The sequence below is a fragment of the Equus asinus genome, chromosome 4 (assembly GCF_041296235.1).
Source record: "Equus asinus isolate D_3611 breed Donkey chromosome 4, EquAss-T2T_v2, whole genome shotgun sequence".
NCBI classification, from domain to species: Eukaryota; Metazoa; Chordata; class Mammalia; order Perissodactyla; family Equidae; genus Equus; species Equus asinus.
Genome location: NC_091793.1, coordinates 136,405,496 through 136,425,447, shown reverse-complemented (window position 1 = coordinate 136,425,447; position 19,952 = coordinate 136,405,496). Strand labels below are relative to the sequence as shown.

Here is a 19,952-nt window from a genome sequence, read left to right as displayed (position 1 = left end):
AAGAGGATGATTGGCAAACAGATTTTAGCTCAGGGCCAATCTTCCTCATAAAAATAAATAAATGTGGGGCTGGCCCTGTGGCCAAGTGGTTAAGTTCGCGCGCTCTGCTGCAGGCGGCCCAGTGTTTCGTTGGTTCGAATCCTGGGCGCAGACATGACACTGCTCATCAAACCACGCTGAGGCAGCGTCCCATGTGCCACAACTAGAAAGACCCACAACGAAGAATATACTAACTGTGTACCGGGAGGCTTTGGAGAGAAAAACGAAAAAAAATCTTTAAAAAAAAAAAGAAAGAAATGGAGAGGCAGAATATTTTTTTAAAAATAATAATAAATAAATAAATAAATGAGGGGCCTGGCCAGTGGAGTAGTGGTTAAATCTGTGTGCTCCACTTCAGTGGCCCGGGGTTCACAGGTTTGGATTCTGGGCATGGACCTATGCACCACTCAAGCCATGCTGTGGTGGTGTCCCACACACAAAATAGAGGAAGATTGGCACAGATGTTAGCTCAGGGCCAATCTTCCTCACCAAAATAAATAAATAAATAAGTTGGAAAAAGATCAGCTTTACTAGAGACAGACACTTAATTTTTCTACAAATGTATAGCCTTTTATGTTGAAAGAGAAGATATGATAACTTTATATCAATTCATATGGGCTGTAGACCTCAAAATATGATACCTTCAAATAACAGAATATTAGAGAACCAGAAGGAACATAAATTGAATCTTCTTCATCAGCACTATCATTACCCACCTTTTACACTTTCAAAAACAAAGAAGAAATGACTTGCCCAAGAGCCGAGATGCTGGTCTCCTGCCTCCTCATTGCCATACTTTGAAATATTGTGAGCTTTCTGTCAGTGTTAAAATAGTTTATATGATATTGAGAATAGTTTTGCCACTTAGGTTTAGATGTCAATGTTTTTTGGGGGGGGGTTTTTTGGTTTTTTTTTTTTTAAAGATTTTATTTTTTCATTTTTCTCCCAAAGCCCTCCGGTACATAGTTGTATATTTTAGTTGTGGGTCCTTCCAGTTGTGGCATGTGGGACGCTGCCTCACAATGGCTTGATGAGCGGTGCCGTGTCCGCGGCCAGGATTTGAACCAGCGAAATCCTGGGCCGCCAAAGCGGAGGGCGCAAACTTAACCACTCAGCCACGGAGCCAGCCCCGAGATTTCAATGTTTTTATTATGAAATAAAGATTTATTTCCCCAATGGAATTCTAAAGGTTCTGTTTCATGAGCACGCCAGAATGCTAGGCTGTAAGACTTGCTTCAGAGGCCCTACTCAGTTTGCTAGGTATGCCAGGAAATCTCTCTCCTACGGAAGCATCTCAGTAGCTTTATCAGTAGCTTTAACAGATTGTGGCTGTTCATTCCAAAATTGTTCCTTTGTTAGATTTGTTAAGTTTAATTTTCATTGCTTGTGGATTTTATATATGTCCCTGAAGAGTTCTCAGAGACATAAACGAGATTATGTCTTGGCACTCGCAAAGATGTACAATTCACCTATTTCTTTCAGCCTTCTTGTCCTCCATAAAGAAAAAGATTAAGGCAAAACCTGTAGTTTGCTTGCCTTTATGAGTCATCTCTTTGTAGCTTCATTGCCTCCTGTTTAACTCCCAGTATTAGCCTATATCAGAAGAACCTTTATTTTTTGCTGTGGGTTATCTGGGGTTATTTTTTAAATTGATGTTAAAGAAAAATCTATTTGTGATAATCCAGCGCTTGTTACAAAACAGGATTTGGCCCATAAACCATAGTTTGCCAACCCCTACCCTACATTTATATTAATTTTTAAATTTTCATTTTGTTTCTAAGGTGAAACAAATGCTCAGATGTCCAGAATGACTGAAGAATTGTCTGGGAAGAGTGATGAACTGATTCGATACCAAGAAGAGATCTCCTCTCTCTTGTCTCAGATTGTAGATCTTCAGCACAAACTTAAAGAAGTAGGTTCATTCATTCGTTTAGCAGATGTTTGTTGACGCACTCACCTAGGATGGTGACTCTGCTGAGTACTAGACACATTAAGCAGAATGAACATGGTCCCTGCCCTTTTACAGTACTTTAATGTGATTGCTGTTTTAGTCTTCATCATGAAATATCATGAATAACTGCTTTCAAGTCACTAATCCTTTCGGTGGCGTAGAGTCAGATTTTCCTCAGAAAGTTGTGATGTGAATTATTGACTCATGTTCGTTGTCCTCTGAACATCTTGATGGATTTTGTATTATGCCCATTTTATTGCTCTTATTTGGCTTTTGAAAGGTTAGCTTTTTATAGGCCTCTAGACTATACCCCTGAGAGACACTCTTAAGGTGTCTTAAAAAGAGAGAGAGTAGGGGCCGGCCTGGTGGCACAGCACTTAAGTTTGCATGTTCCGCTTCGGCAGCCTGGGATTCACCAGTTTGGATCCCGAGTGCAGACCTACACACTGCTTGTCAAGCCGTGCTGTGGCAGGCATGCCACATATAAAGTAGAGGAAGATGGGCACAGATGTTAGCTCAGGGCCAGTTCTCCTCAGCAAAAAGAGGAGGATTGGTGGCAGATGTTAGCTCAGGGCTAATCTTCCTCAAAAAAAAGAGGGAGAGAGTAGCCTATATTTTATAGGGAAGTCTTCATATGTCTCTTTGAATATGTTGTTAGCATGTGATTGAGAAGGAAGAACTGAGACTTCACCTACAAGCTTCCAAAGATGCCCAAAGACAACTGACAATGGAGGTAACGAAATCTTCTTTATCCTGTGTAATATGGGAGGGGGCGATGGACGGTTTCTTTCATCTTGTGAGTAAGAATGATTAAAGGTGATTACCAGATTTACAAATACAACAAAAGAAGATTAAGATGAAATTATGAGATCTAAAAAGTAAAACATTTAAAAAATTCTGTCTCTAAATCTAATGACATAACAGCATCCTTCTTAATTAACAGGGTAAACCTTAACTTTTATAAGATTCTTTAGGAATATGTGACTCTTTTACCAGTCTACTTTAACTAACCCAACAGTTTTTAAAATAAGATAATTTCTAATAAATTCTAATAAATAATGTCAGGAGAAATATCTACATAAAAATTCTATATGTTAAATGTAATTTAGTGGTTCCTTCACATACATAAGAATCACCTGGCAAAGTCAGTTTTAAATGGAAATTCCCAGACACCATCCCCAAAAGTTTCCAAGTGAGTAGGTCTAGAGTAAGGGCCTAGAATCTGCATTTTCAATAAGCATCCCCAGCCTTGGTGATGCTGATGATCCAGTCCACGTCCCACACTTGAAGAAACTTTTGAAGTTAAAATGTACTCTGAAAACTATGTGCTCTTTCACCATGCTTGTGTTTCTAACTATAAAGAAGATTCCGAAACAACAAGGGAGAAGAAACTACTTGTTTAGGGTGATTGAGCACCATGACATCTTATACAATACTTTGTAGACTTGATCTTGTCATTTACATACTTCAGAGTGATATTTTAAAAATATACGTATCTAACATTATGCTAAACGTAACTTGACCACAGCTATTATACTTCCTCTATGTTTTTTTAAGAGTATGAAGCATTAAATATTGAATTAACAGTTATGATTGTCTCAGCTACATTTCACATTTTTTAGGAAATCATGTTTATGTGTAATTCTGGCCTAGGCACCCCTAATTCTGGCAGCTTGAAATCTATATACTCTCCTTACTTAGTTTGTTTCAGAGTTTTTATATTGAAGTTACATTCATAAAGGTAGCTAGCCCTCTGGATAAAATTAATACTTACCCCCATGGGTTTTTCCCCCCATTGTTGTTTTGAGACTACAATAAAGTACACTAATTACCATCCTTTCCTTCAGTTGCATGAGTTACAAGACAGGAATATGGAGTGTCTGGGAATGTTACATGAGTCCCAAGAAGAAATAAAGGAACTTCGTAGTAGGTCTGGCCCTGCTGCTCATCTCTACTTCTCCCAGTCATATGGAGCTTTTTCTGGGGTAAGGAGCTAAGAAATATATATATTTAAGGAAACTTGTTTAACATTAGATTGTCCTGAGAGTGATATGGTTTCTGATGGTATAATGATTGAACCCTGAGGCAATTAGGTTTAGGTCTGTACCATAAAACTACTTAAACTTGGGTCATCCTTACTCTAGGCCCACCACATGCCACTTATTTAAATAGTGCTCTGAACATCTAAAACCTCTTTCAGTAGATCTTGAGTTTCTTGGTATATTTAACTCCAGTTAGAATGTAAGCCCCATGAGGGCAGGCATCATGTTTATTTAATTCATCAATAAACAGTGTTTTTTGAATTAAATTAATGAAAACTTCTGAGTTTATGTAAAAATTTGTGATGTTGGTTCAAAGAGTTTTTTTAACAATTCTGTTCTTAAACACTTAGATGCAAGCCTGTGATATTATTTAAAAGACTGAGCTATTAATTATAGTAGATATTCTGAAGAATATGGGGGCAGAAGTTTGGGTTTTTAACTTTTTATTTTAAAATAATTTTAAACTTAGAATAAGGTTCCAACAATAGTACGAAAAACTCTCATCTATATTTCACCTAGATTCCTCTATTTTTAGCATTTTACTATATTTGCCATATTGTTTTCTTTTTTTTTTCTGGACCATTTAACAGTAAGATCCAGATACACTCTGTTACCTCTTAATACTTGAATGTGTATTTACTAAAAACAAGGATGCTCTCCTATATAACCACACTACAACCATCAGCGTCAGGAGATTGACATTGATACAATACTTGCATCTCATCCACAGAGCCCATTTAAATTTTGCCAATTGTCTCGACAGTGTCCTTTGAAGGATATGTTGCATTTGGTTGTTTCAATCTGGGACAGTTCTGTCTTTGCTTGTCTTTCATGACCTTTGTGGAATGTCTTCAGTTTGGGTTTGTCTGGTGTTTCCTTATGATTAGATTCAGATAATGTATTTTTGGCAGAAATAATGCCACGTTCTTCTCAGTACATTGTATCTGGATGTGCACATTGTCTACTTATCCCATTACTGATGATGTAAATTAACTTTGATCTCTTGGTTAAGGTAGTATCTGCCAATTTTTTCCACTGTTAAGTTAATCAATGTTAATTAATAGTTAATTAAATTCATGTGACTGATTAACTTTACGATGATGAAAATTGGCAGACACTACCTTAACCAAGTGATCAAAGTGATGTTTTGTGGGGAGATACTTTGAGACTTTTTAAATATCCTGTTCCTCATCACACTTTTGCCCATTGGTTTCAGCACCTACTGATTGTTCATGTCTGACTCAGTTCTGTTACTATGATGATTGCCAAATGGTGATTTTCTAATTCCATTATTTTTTTCAAGGTTTATTAATTGGTATTCTTTTGTAAGTTAGAGCTGTTATGTCTCATATATTTATTTTTTCATTTAGTTGTGTCAGTATGGATTCATGGATTCCTATTTTAGTTGATGGGTTATAATCCATTATTGTTGTTTTTTATTTTGATACTTAAATGGTCCCAGATATGGCAGTGGGATCTCCTTCATGCTCATCTTGCTCTTTCCCTGTCCTAGTCCTGGAATCAGCCATTTCTCCAAGGAGTTCTGGTTACTTTTAATGAGGAATGATATTTAGACTCCAAGATCTGGGTGCTTTGTGTTTCTTGCCACTAGAGTATCATTGCTTCCAGGCCCTCTCAGCAGGTGAAGCTAGGAAATATATGTATGTTCATTCATACAGCCACACAAACACATCTGTATCTGTCTTTCCATTTATTTATGTTCATCTATCTGTGTATATTTAAAATCATGAATTCGCACTGTGCTATCTCCAGTTCCAGGCATTGTCAGCTCAGCCCCACTGAGCATGCCACCCATGCTAGTTGAATCCTCACCCCTGACCAGGGGAAGGGGGAGCTTGCTTAGTTTTCTCTTAGTGATTTTTCTATATTATAAAAGCTATACATGTTTATTATAGAAAAGTTAGAAATTATGCAAAAAGAAATTGTTACGTACCCTCAAATCCTGACCTCCACAGAATCACTGTTAACATGTTGGTTTATAGCCTTTCAGACCTTTTATTTTTGTGTTTCTGCATATGTAATATTTTCTATTGATCATGTTGAGTTTTTCCACTGTTTTCCTGTCAAAATATATCATGAAAAAGTAATTGGTTCTTGTTTAAAAGTTACATTTCCAGGGGCTGGCCCAGTAGCATAGTGGTTAAGTTTGCGTGCTGCCCTTTGGCGGCCCAGGGTTCACAGGTTCGCATGCCAGTGGACCTAGCACTGATCATCAAACCACACTGGCAACATCCCTCATAAAATAGAGGAAGATTGGTATGGATGTTAACTCAGCAACAATGTTCCTCAAGCAAAAAGAGGAAGATTGGATATTAGCTCAGGGCCAATCTTCCTCAAAAAAAAAGTTACATTTGGGAAAACCCTGTGTTTTAGACTATGACTATTTTCTTCTATTTTCTTTTATTATAACAGCAAAAATATGGGATTCTGGAGACTTTGTTAATTGATTTAAGAACAGTTCATTTCTCTTGACGGGCTTCTTACATAATCACCATGGGAATCTCAAACTCTTTTTCTTAGGAATCCCTGGCAGCTGAGATTGAGGGGACCATGCGTAAGAAGCTGAGTTTAGATGAGGAATCTTCTCTCTTTAAACAAAAGTAAGTACAGATCACAAGGGTTGTCACTCAACTGTTGGGATGGAAATTAAAAAGAAGCCACAATCTACAGTGATAAATATTATGAGATTCAGTAGTAAATCTGCTTACTATTCAGATTTTTCTTCATAGTCCTCACAGTTGTAAGAACGTTGTCTTGTTCTGAAGTTTATTTTCTAATAATTTCTCCTAAGCTTTAGAGGTTGTTCAGGGTGGCTTTATTTTTAATGAACTGCACATACGTGTCTCTTTTCTAGAGCACTCCAGTGGTCGGTAGTGGCATAACAAACACTTCTTTTTTGACAGAGCCCAACAGAAACGGGTATTTGATACTGTCAGGGTTGCCAATGACACACGGGGTCACTCTGTCCCATTGCCAGCTCTGCTACCCATTCCAGGCTCCAACCGTTCAAGTGTCATCATGACAGCAAAGCCTTTTGAGTCTGGTTTACAGCAAACAGAGGACAGAACACTCCGGAACCAGGGCAGCAGCTCAGAGGACGCTCCAGGGTAAGAAACCCAGATCATGGCAGTGATTCTGCGTTGCTTGTGCATTGACATACCGGATTCACCCACTCAAATTCCAGCCCTACTGGGTGCTGTCCCAGGGAAGCTCTGGAACTGTCGGTTTTCATCCAGTAATGATGCCCTGTATCATTATTTGTAAAACAGATCACTGATTTCATAAAAGTTTCTGGATTGAAAAAGCTACATTTAATTAAGCGTATTCAAAGTGGAGCTTACTTTCTTCTTCGGTATGGCAAAGTTTGTGTCTAAATCTTCTTCACATTCAGAGTCAAATTTGTTTGAATCTCTGTGGTCCTTGGCAGTTACACATAGCTTCAGATGATGCCTTCTTGTAAACCATGCTCATAAGCTCAGCTGCTTTGTGCCTTTACGATAAACAATAAGCTTAAATATCTTGTGAGGAAAACTAGTTTGCTTTTAATTTCCTGTTTGTTTAAATTTAGATTTTTTTCTGCTTTTCATTCATTCACTTCATTGAATTGCATATAACTGGAAGTTAAACAGCATTACTGGAAAGTCAGGTGAAAGCTTTTGAAAGATAGATGTCTGCCACCTGAGAGAAATCTTTCCTATTGCAGAAATCCATCTCCCTGAGGTTTGATTCTAGTGCCTGGTCTGTGGTGGACAGGTTCTGCGCTCGGTAGCTTGGTGTGTCACTACTGCCTCGTTGTACACAATTACCTTAGGAGAAGATCTAACAGACAGATCTCTGTAAATTCACACATAGTAGTCAGGAGCAACTGCAACTCAGCTGGCTTCTCTTTCTTTTGATATCAGTTATAAGATACCTCCAATTTAAAAAATGTTGAGAAGTGAAAAAATGTTTATTGCAGATTATGAAAATATGGTAGTTACCATTCTTGTTGTTTTAAATATTCTACAATATTCTAGAATGTGCTACATGTTCTAAATGTTCTACAATACAATAATCTAGAGGATTCCATGGCCCAAAGCAAGTTTTTTCACATTTTAATATTTTTGGAATTGTTTATGTTTTACAACTAATGGCATGTCATAGTTTAATAGGTAGCGTTTTTTTCCTTAATATGACATAAAGTAGTAGTATCTCTTGCAATCAATGGTAAGATAGATTCAGTGAAATATAATATTTACTTTTTTGACTAAGCTGAATTTATAGTTGTATCTGTAGTTTCATAAAGTAAAATAGAAAAGTTAGGAAACACATATAATAATAAAGTATATTTTTGCCTATCTGAAGTCACTTGAAATGATGTGTAAAAATGATACATAATATTAGTGATTCTGGTTTCTTGTTACTATTTCTGTATTCCAGGTATCTGAGAAAAAATACTGTGTTTTTTAAGGTCAGTCTCTTGAACATTCACCATTGTAGAAAGGAGAGGTCTAGGTTGTGCTATGACCCTTACAGATCTAATCAGTGAATGTGATTTTCCCATAGGAACATGGAGAAAGTGGGTCAGCCAGGACCGTCTGAAGATAGTGATGTGGCCACAGCACTGCATCGCCTCAGTCTGCGACGACAGAACTACTTAAGTGAGAAGCAGTTCTTTGCTGAAGAGTGGGAACGGAAGATCCAGGTTCTGGCTGACCAGAAGGAAGGGGTTAGTGGCTGTGGCACCCCCACTGAGAACCTTGCCTCTCTCTGCACTGACCAGTCGGAGACCACAGAGCTCAGCAGTGTCAGTTGCCTTCGAGGCTTTATGCCTGAAAAGTTACAAATTGTCAAGCCTCTTGAAGGTAATAAATCAGTGAAGACCATTTTTAAGCCACATTGCTTACTGGCCTTTCCTTGCCCTGGAATTGAGATTTGTATTGTAATTATAAGAGCACTGTGTGCAGAAGATAGCTTTATTGTCCCTAAATCTTGCTGTTGGGGCAACAGTGCCTTGTAGTACTTTGTGGACAGTGTATGAAGAGATTGCATTCTCCAAGTCATCGGCCCTCAATTCTCGTCTGCTGGTGTTTTTTAATATAAATGTGAGGGGGGAGGAGTAATCTTTTCTTGTCCTTTCTTAAAGAATATCATTGACAGCAGTTTTTATGGTAAGATAAATGGGATATGGTAGATAAATAAGAATAATCTAGATGTAATACTTCGTCTGTACCTTGCTTTTCAAAAAAGAGTTCTTTATCCAAGAAGTGTCATTTACTTAGAGTTATGTGTGTCTGTATTTTTCTTTTTTTCAGTTCTTAATTTCAGTTCAGTTTCTGTTCTCTCCTAAGATAGAACTTGAATTCAAATTAAATTTCTTGTTTTTTTAAAATATTGACAATCTTCAAATGATTCTGTGCTATTATCATAAAAGAGTCTTCATGAGGCAGAATTTTAAGTAGGTAATCTGTAAGGACCCCTCAAACTCAAAGGTTCTGTAAGTTAGTTTTATTCATTAATGATAAGTACAGGTATTTGTCAGAGCTGCCATTGTTAGGATGAAATGACTGTTGAGACATAGTTAGACATTGCATCTGGTGCAAGTGGGAAAGTATGCAAAAAAATACTGAAATTCAAGGTGTCTTCCAACCTAGGAGCCTGGCTTTTTAGCAAAGGAGTATTGATTTTTGTCACCTGCGAAAATACAGCACCACCTCTGAGGCACATAGCTTCCTTCTCATCACTGCCTCAGCATCCTAGTTCCTTTTAACAGTGTTGCCTTGGCTTGTTTCACTGCTACTTTAGATGTCTTTTTTAAAGTTAACTTTTGAAATAGATTATTATTTATACCTTTAGCATCTTGTCAGTCTTCCACAGAGAACTTTAATTTACAAATTTTACCAAAATATTAAGACCAAATAAGTAGTTTTATTATTATCATTACTTTTTTACTTGTATAATTTTAGCTTCTGTTTCAAGATTTAGTATTTGCGGGAGATGTAAAACATGCTCCTTTTTTGTCTTGTGTATTCAGGGTCACAAACTCTGCACCACTGGCAGCAGCTGGCTCAGCCACATTTAGGAACCATTCTTGACCCACGACCAGGTGTCATCACGAAAGGCTTTACCCAGTTGCCCAGGGATGCCATCTATCACCTCTCAGATTTAGAAGAGGATGATGAGGAGGGTATCACTTTTCAGGTTCAGGAGCCTCAAGTGCAACAGGAACCTTCAGTGTCCAAGCCAATAACAGGAATCTTCCTTCCACCCGTCACTTCAGCAGGTGGTCCAGTTACAGGTGAGAAAGTGCTCAGTTGAATGTTGTCTGGGAACCACTAGTACTTGTTGCATTCTGACTTACTGTATGGTCAGCTGACTGCCTCTGCTTAAATCTTCCTTGGGGTGTACTCCATCTTGAATATAAGATGATGAACATCTTCTGAGTCTCTCCACTTCTTAGCCAGCCTGCATAAATAGACAGGGCAGAGAGAGATCAGATCAGTCAGTGGGTTGCAAACCTTTTTGGCTCAGGATTTATTTACACTCTTAAAAATCACTGAGAATTCCAGATCGCTTGATAATGTGGGTTGTATCTATTGATATTTACTATATTAGAAATCAAAACTGAGAAATTATGAAAATATTTAATTCATTTAAAAATAATTACATATTAATACAAATAATATGTTTTATGAAAAATAGCTATTTTTTTAAGTAGTGAAAAGAATGGTTTGGCTTTACAGTTTTGCCAGTGTCTGATTTATGGCTTAATAGAAGATAGCTGGGTTCTCCTATCAGCTCCTACATTGTCTGTTACAATATATGTTTTGGTTGAAGAGTATAAAGAAAATGGAACCTCACACAGATATGTAGTTGGAAAAGTAAAGAGTATTTTAAGAGTCTTTTCAGTTATTTGTGAGTATTCTTTGATATTACACCAAAACTGGATAAGTTGTAGTTTCTTTAAGGTTTGTAGCAATGTGGAATCTGAAACCCTATCAGTGAACTTTTATACTTTGTTACATTAAAATCTCTTGGTCTGTCTTACTTGGAATGCGTCTTTTACCCATGCGTGATATTATAACATCAGGCATTGGTCATTTGGAAGATACTGGTTCACTGAGTTATGTAGCTCTTCCAGATATATATATATTTAATATATTAAAGTCGCATTCATATCACCACCTGTCTCGTCAGGTAGGTCGTTTAGCATTAGGAAGCTTTCAGGCTCTCAATACAAGTGAATACACGTTTTCCAAAACTCTTATTTTCACTTGAAAGCTGATTTTGTCACTGGCAGCAAATCCTGCCAGCTATTTTTCCTGAAGAGACAGGCTCACTACATTCATTTTCAAGAAAATGTCTGCCAGATATCCAAGTCTGGATAACTGTAGTTTGTCTATTAGTCGTTCTTTCAAGTAAAAATGGTGTTCCCTGAGAACATTTCGACTCCGTTGCACGTGTGCTTTTCCTCTGCATAACCATGTGTCTCAGTCTGCAGCGGAGTGCATGATGCTCACTCCCCGTTTCATCACACAGAACGTTGAAAAGACTCAAGGGGCAAGATGTAATAAATAATTTTTACTGCTTCATCAAGGACAATTCTTATGTGAATCTGGCTTTTTTCTCTTGCTACTGTGAGTGGACAACAGTGAAGAATGCTCGGACACCTTGGTGCCACTGCCTTGACTTGTGCTCAGGAGCCGGCAGTTTTCCTGCCATTGCTCTTGCACCAGCCGTGCGAAGGCCAGCCCTGTCGAAAAGGCAGATAGCAGCTTGGCGTTGCTGTGAAAGTGCTGACCCGTAGACTCCCACCAAGTCTGCGGGCCGCACTTTGAGAACCACGGAGCAGCCAGTTTGGCTCTCCTAGAAAGATTGGATGGCTAGATCGTGGGGAGTTTTTTCATGTGTTTTTCTCTTTTTTCTATCTATGATCCTTTCGAATTACAGTTTTAAAGTATTGAAGGATTTAACTACATACTAACCAGTCGATACTAATACAATATTTTTGTATATTTCATTTTTAGATTGGGGATTTTTGTAAAAAATTCCCTTGATAAATGCTGTATTATTAATAAATAATGATGAACTTTTTACATTATTAACCTAGTCTTTCAATTGTCTGTATGGTTCCCTAAAAATCTCAACTTCAGTGGCGACCTCAAACCCAGGAAAGTGTCTGTCGTGCACAAACTCGACATTCACGTTCACCACCTGCAGGATATTACACCCCTCTGACATCACCCAGGTCACCCCCAGGTAAGAGGGGCTGGGCCGCCGGAGGCTGCACTTCTCTCCTCAACTATGTGTTCATCAATTTCTTTCAAAAATTCCTTTTATTTTAAGTCCCAGAATTGTAATTAATGTTCTGTGCTAATTTGTCTTTAGAATATTTTCACATTGTATTTTCTCATTTGACTGTCGTAACTCTTTGAAGTAGGCAGGGCAAGTGAGTATGTATTGTGTAAATGAAGAAACCGAGGCATAGCAAGTTCAGGTGGCTGGTCCAAGGGCAGACAGGTAGCAAACGACTATCCCTAGAGTTAGCCAAACTGCAAGGCGTGAGGGACCAGTCCTCCGCACAAGACTGCCTTCGCTTCTGACACCAGCTGCAAGTTCAGGGGTTTCCAAAACCACTCTCTGCTTCAATAACTTGCTAGAAGGACTCACAGAACTCACAGAAAGCTGTTATGCTCAGGGTTGCTGTTTATTACAGGGAAAGGATACAGACTAAATTTAGCCAAAGGAAGAGACACGTAGAGTCTGGGAAGGTTCCACACATGAAGCTTCCCTTGTCCTTAGGATTCGTTACTTTCCTGGCATCGATGTGTGCTCGTGCACACAGAGTATTACCAACCAGGGAAGCTCACTCAAGCCTCAGTGTCTGGATTTTTTATTGAGGCTTCAGTGCATAGGCATGATTGATTGATTGATTGATTACCCGTATGGTTGAACTCATCTCCAGGCCCACTGACCCAAAGCCCCCACCCTAAATCGCATGGTTGGTCTTTCAGGCCTGGCCAGCCCCTACCCTACAACTATTGGGTATGGCCAGGCCCACCCCAAGATCTACTATGGCCAGCTTCCATCTTAAACAAAGATGCTTCTATCAGACATGGCATAGATTACCTCCCAGAAGCTGAGGGAAAAGGCCAGAACCCTCTGGGCAAGGCCAAATTATTTACTACACAGACTAGAACGTGGATATTCTAACACATAGTTGAGGGATCTTATTAAGCCATATTGCTGCTCTTTCTATCCTACCAATTCCCAAAAGAACGTAAGGTAGTTTTCAAAGATATGTAAAACATTGCAGGATAATGTTAACTAGAAGTAGAGAAGAAAAATGAAGCAAAGAGGAATCAAGAATGAGGATATAAAATGTAGAGGAATATAACTAATGTACAAGTTATACCATCAAGTCTTGTATACTTGCTAAGGTGAGCCATGTATTTGAGTCTTAACTTTCTAGCTGCTAGTGTTCAGGGAAATAAGGTTAAGATTCACAATGTCTATAAGAAGGGAAGCATTTGGGTGATATCCAATAAAGCTCTTGATAAAGTCTGTAATGAGAGGCGTATCTGCAGTTTTTGTACATTGCTCTTATAGTCAACAAGATAAGTTTTATGAATTTGGTTCCTAAGGGACTCTCAGTGCAGGTTGACGCCGTCATACGAAGTGTACTTTGGGAAACGTGCACTACAGGCAGGTGGGGACAGGGAGGTGGGGGCTGGGAGTACAGTAGAGAGCCTGCATAGGATTAGAGGTTCTCAGTTGGACTGGGTTGGCCAAGGAGGCAAACTTGTTTGCATTTTGCTTCTTTTATACAAGTTGATACTTTAGAAGGTTTATTTATTAATCTTAAGCTTGCATTTTTTTTCATAATCTTTAAAAATCTTGGTATCTTGATATACTGAGTATTTTGTGTTAAAGGGAAAGTTTATCTGTTAAATACTGGTAACATTTGCTCCAGGGGGAAAAATTGGCTAAACAAGTGTCCTCTCCATTCTGTCATCATTTCCTTGAGTACATGAGTTCTTATTTAGGTTTTTTTCTTTTTAACAAAACATGGAATAAAATGAAAGATTCTAATAGCTGTCAAATTTTTAATTTCCCAGAAACAAGTGTTCTAAGTCAAGGTTGAGAAAAATTCATTCCATGGGTATCCTTATACTGCTATTGTTTGAATTAACATTCTTGAAAGTGGAATCAACAATCAGAACTTTATTAGTTCTCAGTAATATAATTGACAGATTAGAAAGAAATAACTTTCTCCCTAGAAGAGCATCTTAGGTTTAATTTTGAAAGGTTATATTTTCTAAAGAGTTGAAGGTTTGTTTATTCATGGATTCTTGTCTCTTTGTATATTTCATTTTGTGGAATGGATATATTAATAAAAATTTCTAAAGATTACTTTCTTTAATATTTTAATTTCTTTGATTTCTGTCATAAAATTTAGTTGTATTCCCACAGGTATATATTTTAGAGTTAAAATTTACGAATAAAGTTATCTAAGAGTACAATAAACTTTTTTGTATTCTGTGAAAAGAAATAAGTTAATGACTAAGTTACAAATTACAAATCGTTAACGAATAACTGAAGCGACATATGAGAATTCTTGTCCCTCAGATATGTTGCACAGAGTTCTTTACTGATGTGTTGCCTGTTCCTCTGCATTTGGCATGGATCACTACTGTAAATTACTTTAAATGCTGACTTGGAGATTGCTTTTGTTCTTAAACTCTCTCTCCTGCTTTTTTTTCTTTGTAAAGCTCTGGGTTTCCTTCGTTGTCCTGTGGAAGTAGTGGTGGCAGTTCATCAGACGCTGCAGTGAATTCTCCTGTTATGTCCTATAGACTCAGCATTGGTGAATCCATCACCAACCGACGAGATTCCACTATAACCTTCAGTAGCACCATGAGCTTGGCCAAACTTCTGCAAGAGCGAGGCATCTCTGCTAAAGTGTACCAGAGCCCAGTTTCAGAGAGCCCCCTCCTCCAGCCTCTCCCTAAAGCCCTGCCTATTCCTTCCACACCACCAAATTCACCGTCTCACTCACCTTGCCCTTCTCCTTTGCCCTTTGAGCCTCGAGTGCATCTCTCTGAAAATTTTTTGGCCTCCCGACCAGCTGAAACATTCCTCCAGGAGATGTATGGTTTGAGACCTTCCCGGAACCCTCCTGATGTTGGCCAGTTGAAGATGAACTTAGTGGACAGGCTGAAGAGGCTAGGGATAGCCAGAGTGATCCAGACCTCTGATACGCACAAAAATGGAAGAAGCCAAGAGGCAGAAATTGGTCTTCAAAGACCAGACTCTGCTGTTTATTTAAATTCAGGTAGCAATTTATTGAGTGGACTGAGGAGGAATCAGAGTCTTCCAGTGATGATGGGTAGCTTTGGCACCCCAGTTTGCACATCTTCACCCAAAATGGATATCCTGAAGGAGGACTGAGGTTCAGCAGTTAACTGACCTCTTAGACAAATTAGCACATGAAGGATAGATTTGCACTGATACATGTAGTCTGGTCTGAGAGAAAAGGAACGTTGCAGAAGGGGTGTGAACGTGGGAAGGGGAACGTGGAAGAATGGAAACAGAATTGCAGTGAGGCCCTAATGGATGAGGTCTGGTAAGCTGAAAGCGTAAATGGATGAGTCATGAGCGTTTGGAGGCAGAAAGGGAACAAAGGTTTCATATGCTCCTTCAGTTGGGTTTTCTTGTCTTGAAAATAAAAAGTGACTAGAAAATAAATTCAGTAATATTGAAACATACCAGAAATACTGAATTTGCTAGCACATTTACTTTGGGAAGCACAAGCAAGGAGGACCCAGGTTGGGAGATGGAAAGAAAGGAGCAGCAGCTTTGACGTCGCCTGTAGAAAGCTGTTCTGGAGGGTTGCCGGGGAAAGCTCAGTCTGTTACTGAGGCAGCCATGAGATGGCTCATGGGTTTGCACCTCCATCAGATGCTGTGCTCACAGCATTAGCACACGGGGAATTTTACCTTTTTCTTAAGATCAGAAGAGTGGAGACTCCCGTTTGCTTTCTGTTTTCAGGCCCTTGAGCCACTGGGAGCCCAAATGCCACCATATTCATTTTGTATTTGTGATTAATAAAAGTTCATTTTCTAAAACTGTATTTTTGTAAATATCCCCCCCAAAAAACAACATGAGTGGGGAGTAGGAGGGAATTACTTTAAGAAGGAAAATATGGGTAAATTGGAACCAAGGAAACTTGTTTTCAGAATATTTCTTCTGAATAAGTGCAGTGGCCAATGCGTTTGAACATAATTACGTCTTTCAAATTTCCATGGAGGCTGGAAGGGATTCAACCAGAAGTGCAATCATAGGAATTAGGGAATGTTGTGTATTTATGTCTGTAAGTTTTTTTGTAAGGAAAGTTAGTTGTAACTAAACTTTTTCCAAGATATGCTATGCATATTTTTAATGAAAGATGACATGTATTTGCACAAAAATTCTCAGGCACATTAAATTATAAGCTGAAGTAACACCCAGGTGCTTGCTTTGAGATTGTAGTTTTTTTAAACACAAAATAAAATTAAAAAACATCTGCCTTTTTCTTGATATCTGTAGAATTAGAGAACAAACTTTTTAATGGGAGAGTTAAAGCTTTTGCTTTTTCTCTGGGTTTTTTTTTTTTTTTTTTACAAACTATGCGAAATGTCAAAGTAAAACTCAAGGATTAGGTTTCAGCATTTAGCTGTGTGATGCAAGGCTGTGAATCGGGAAGAAACAGATCTGTTTTCTGAGTGTTGCTGATCAAGGTCTGCTCCTCATCAGATGACGTGGCTTTATCTAGGCCGTACAGTTCAGAAAGAAATACCATTATATGAAAGGCATGATGGAGAGACAATGGGGGGGGCTAATTATTTTGTTTTTGAAAATGAGAGACATATTACGTTTTTTTCTGTGCTTAATTTGCAAATGTTTTGCTCCTTTGTTCTAACTTAACTGAAAGGCAATTTTCTGAAAAATTCTTGATGAATCTTGCACATTTGGCTCCCATTCATACACCTATTCCAGGCCAGAGAAGGGTCCTTCCTCTCTTCTTGAGGTGCCTCTCCTATGTGAAGAGCTTTGTGCTCAAAAGGGTAGAAAAACCAACATGCATGCAATGGCAAGGAAATGTGAGTTTTCCGTGCTTTTTAGAATCTTTCAATAAAATTTTTCTAAATAAATTTCTTAAAAACAAAAAGTGGAAGTGTCCTCTCCCCATTCTCTCTCCTTGCTCAGTCGTGCTGAGGTCAGCAGGCCGTACACAGGCATGTTCAGAAAGCATTCTAGCTGGTCCACGAGTCAGAGTAAGTGTCCCTGATTGTGGCAGGCATTAACCAGAAGAATTCCTGATGTTTAAATTTTCAGAATATTCCAGTTCACGTTTTAAAAAATAGTATTTGAGATTCTACTTCATAAAGTAACTCTGGGTGCTTATTTTAGCTAATTCTAAAGCTTTTTATTTATTCTCAAAGAAAGTAATCTTCCTCTTGCCACATCAGGAAGTAGGAAAATGTAGGACCAGAGAGTAGTACAAAGTGTTAAATTATCAGATTTATGGTTTTTTTATATTATGTAAATAGCTATAAATTAATCTAGATTTTGGAGTGTTCTATATAATTAGTATACTTTTTTATAACCGATGTTAAAATGATCATTTAGGAGGCAAGGCAAGGGCATATTCACAGCCGCCTAAGCACGTCAGATGAAAGAGAACCATACTTAGGTTTTTGAAAATTAGATTGATGTTGTTGTTCCACCAGAAACATGATAATTGTATACTGGTGCATGCTTGTCTCTAGAAATGAATTCTGTTTTGAAATTGGGTTTTGCTGTTTTTGAAGTTTCCACCTAAAATCATTTTTGGTACAGCCTGAGAATCTCTATTACAACAAAATTGTGTGCAAAGTATAATGAGAAGAACTGGAGCCTTGTAGCAAGTTCCTCCTTGATTTATCTGGTATGCATTAGTATAGTTCACATTTTAGTTCTTCTGTATAACTGCGTGTGTACTTTTATGCCAGTATAGGAAACTCCAATCTGTCTTTTTTCTCCTTCAGGAAGGTTCTCACTGATTATACCTCAGGTATTTCTGAGTATCCTATTATCTAGTAGGAGGGATACCTTCATGAGCTCAGAATTAAAAATTTCCATGAATTATGATGATCCCAAATCTTACATAAATAGCCTTAGGTGTGGGTCTTAGGGAGAAGTTAATGACCATTGTTAAAGTAGGTTTTTAAAAAGTTTTGTACTATGTGTCCTTGATTTGACATGAACGAGCAGACTTTGGCAAAGGGAAGAAACAAGTTAGAGGCAGCTCTCAACAAGAGCCTGTTCTCTATTAATGGTGTATTTTATATCCTATTCCAAGCCTGTTATTTTTCTGACCTCTCTAGTACTTGATTAGTTCTTGTTGGTTGCTAACGTTGGCTCGACGTCTGCAACTAGAGCTCTTAGTGTTTAATGGTCCACTCCTTTGACATCAGATGTGTGTACTCCAGGTGCGACGCTCCAGGTATCTACCCAGAGTGGTTGGCTGCAGAGCACAGCTCCTAGGAGCAGCGTGAGTGCCTGCTGGGGTGGCCGGGGAAGTACTGCTGTTGGATATCTGGGCTCAACTCTGTCAAACAGCCCTTTGTGCACCTGCCTTTGCTTTGTCAAATGTAAATCAGATAATAAACCCTGAGTCTCTTCATAAGTTTTCGTTTGTCTCCCGTGTTTTTGTCCCAGTTCTTTTCGCAGATAATACTCCATTGTCTTTCCTTTCCATTATGCTGTTTTTGGTACAGAAAACAACCTCTGTTTGCCAAACTAACAATAGTCATAAGTTGTGAACAGATCTTATTGTATTTTCTTAGATATTTTTTTAAAGTAGAATAGACAGATTGTCTATATATGCCATATTGTTTCCTTAGCAAAGTAACACCAGCAAAAATTAAAATCTGGAGTCGTTGATAGGTAGACCTTTAATGTGAAAAGATTCCGGAAGTGTGAAGCAATTCTTTTCCTAGAGTCCACAATATGCTGTTGGTATTCTTGACTGTCGATGTTTCCAAGAAACGAAATTTGAAAATTGCTGGACTCTAGTAGAAAACGTTCTTTGATGTTCTCTCATCTCCATCATAATTTAATTGCTGTGTTTTTTTAAAAACTCATTTAATATCCATTTAGAATTAGCACCTTGTGAGAAATAAATGAAATATGAGCCTCTATTTCTTTGACATGAAATTTAGTGATATTCCTAGCATCTTTAATTGTGTTGTCTTTCACACATGATTATCAGGAGATGTGTTTAAGTCCAAAACCCTTCTGATGAGGGTAAAGACTTGAGGCTTTCTGCATTCTGTTAACTTGCATCTTTGTTTTCATTTCATTAAGTTTGAGTTATACTAGTATCAGTTTTGTTTTTCTGTTTTTCATTAGTTTTTATGAACTAAGGGCCAAGATGCCACAAAATTTTCAAATGATGCTGTGCAAGTTTGTTAAAGATGCCAAAATACAACTATTGGCTGGCAGATAGTGTTGCCCACATTAGCATGAAGTGTTTTATTCTTCAGTGTGAGAAAGTATGAGTAAAACACACCAAAGGTGATGTGAGATGTTAGAGAAAAATACATATGAGCCAAATGTGTAAAGACCAAAGTTATTCCATAAAGTTTGTTTTTCTTGCCTTCTCAGCAAAATCACTAAGTTGTTAAAAAAGCAAGCAAACATTACAGCAATGGGCCAGAAATTTTAGAAAGTTGTTTTAATTTCATATAAATCACTACCACTCACATGGCTGTTTGACCACCTCTCAAAGCAATCTCTAGGTCATACAATAATTTGAAGAATTGGCACCATGCTTCATTCACTCCTTCTAGACCTTGTAGGGGATCAGAATTTTCCACCCTAAAGTGTGTCTCTTT

General features: G+C 38.1%; 1 protein-coding gene across 2 annotated transcripts in view; it reads left to right on the top strand.

Annotated features, from left to right (window-relative positions):
• The window catches only part of TRAK2 (trafficking kinesin protein 2), a 61,711-nt gene extending 42,969 nt beyond the window's left edge, over positions 1 to 18,742 (top strand). For both annotated transcript variants that reach the window (XM_014829227.3, XM_044768440.2), the window contains 9 exons: positions 1,821 to 1,951; positions 2,649 to 2,723; positions 3,838 to 3,975; positions 6,574 to 6,653; positions 6,957 to 7,160; positions 8,599 to 8,897; positions 10,067 to 10,330; positions 12,186 to 12,291; positions 14,805 to 18,742. In XM_014829227.3, coding sequence (XP_014684713.1) covers positions 1,821 to 1,951; positions 2,649 to 2,723; positions 3,838 to 3,975; positions 6,574 to 6,653; positions 6,957 to 7,160; positions 8,599 to 8,897; positions 10,067 to 10,330; positions 12,186 to 12,291; positions 14,805 to 15,483 — 1,976 coding nt within the window. In that variant the 3' untranslated portion in view covers positions 15,484 to 18,742. The remainder of the gene's footprint in view (positions 1 to 1,820; positions 1,952 to 2,648; positions 2,724 to 3,837; positions 3,976 to 6,573; positions 6,654 to 6,956; positions 7,161 to 8,598; positions 8,898 to 10,066; positions 10,331 to 12,185; positions 12,292 to 14,804) is intronic.
• The last annotated feature ends 1,210 nt before the right edge of the window (positions 18,743 to 19,952 follow it).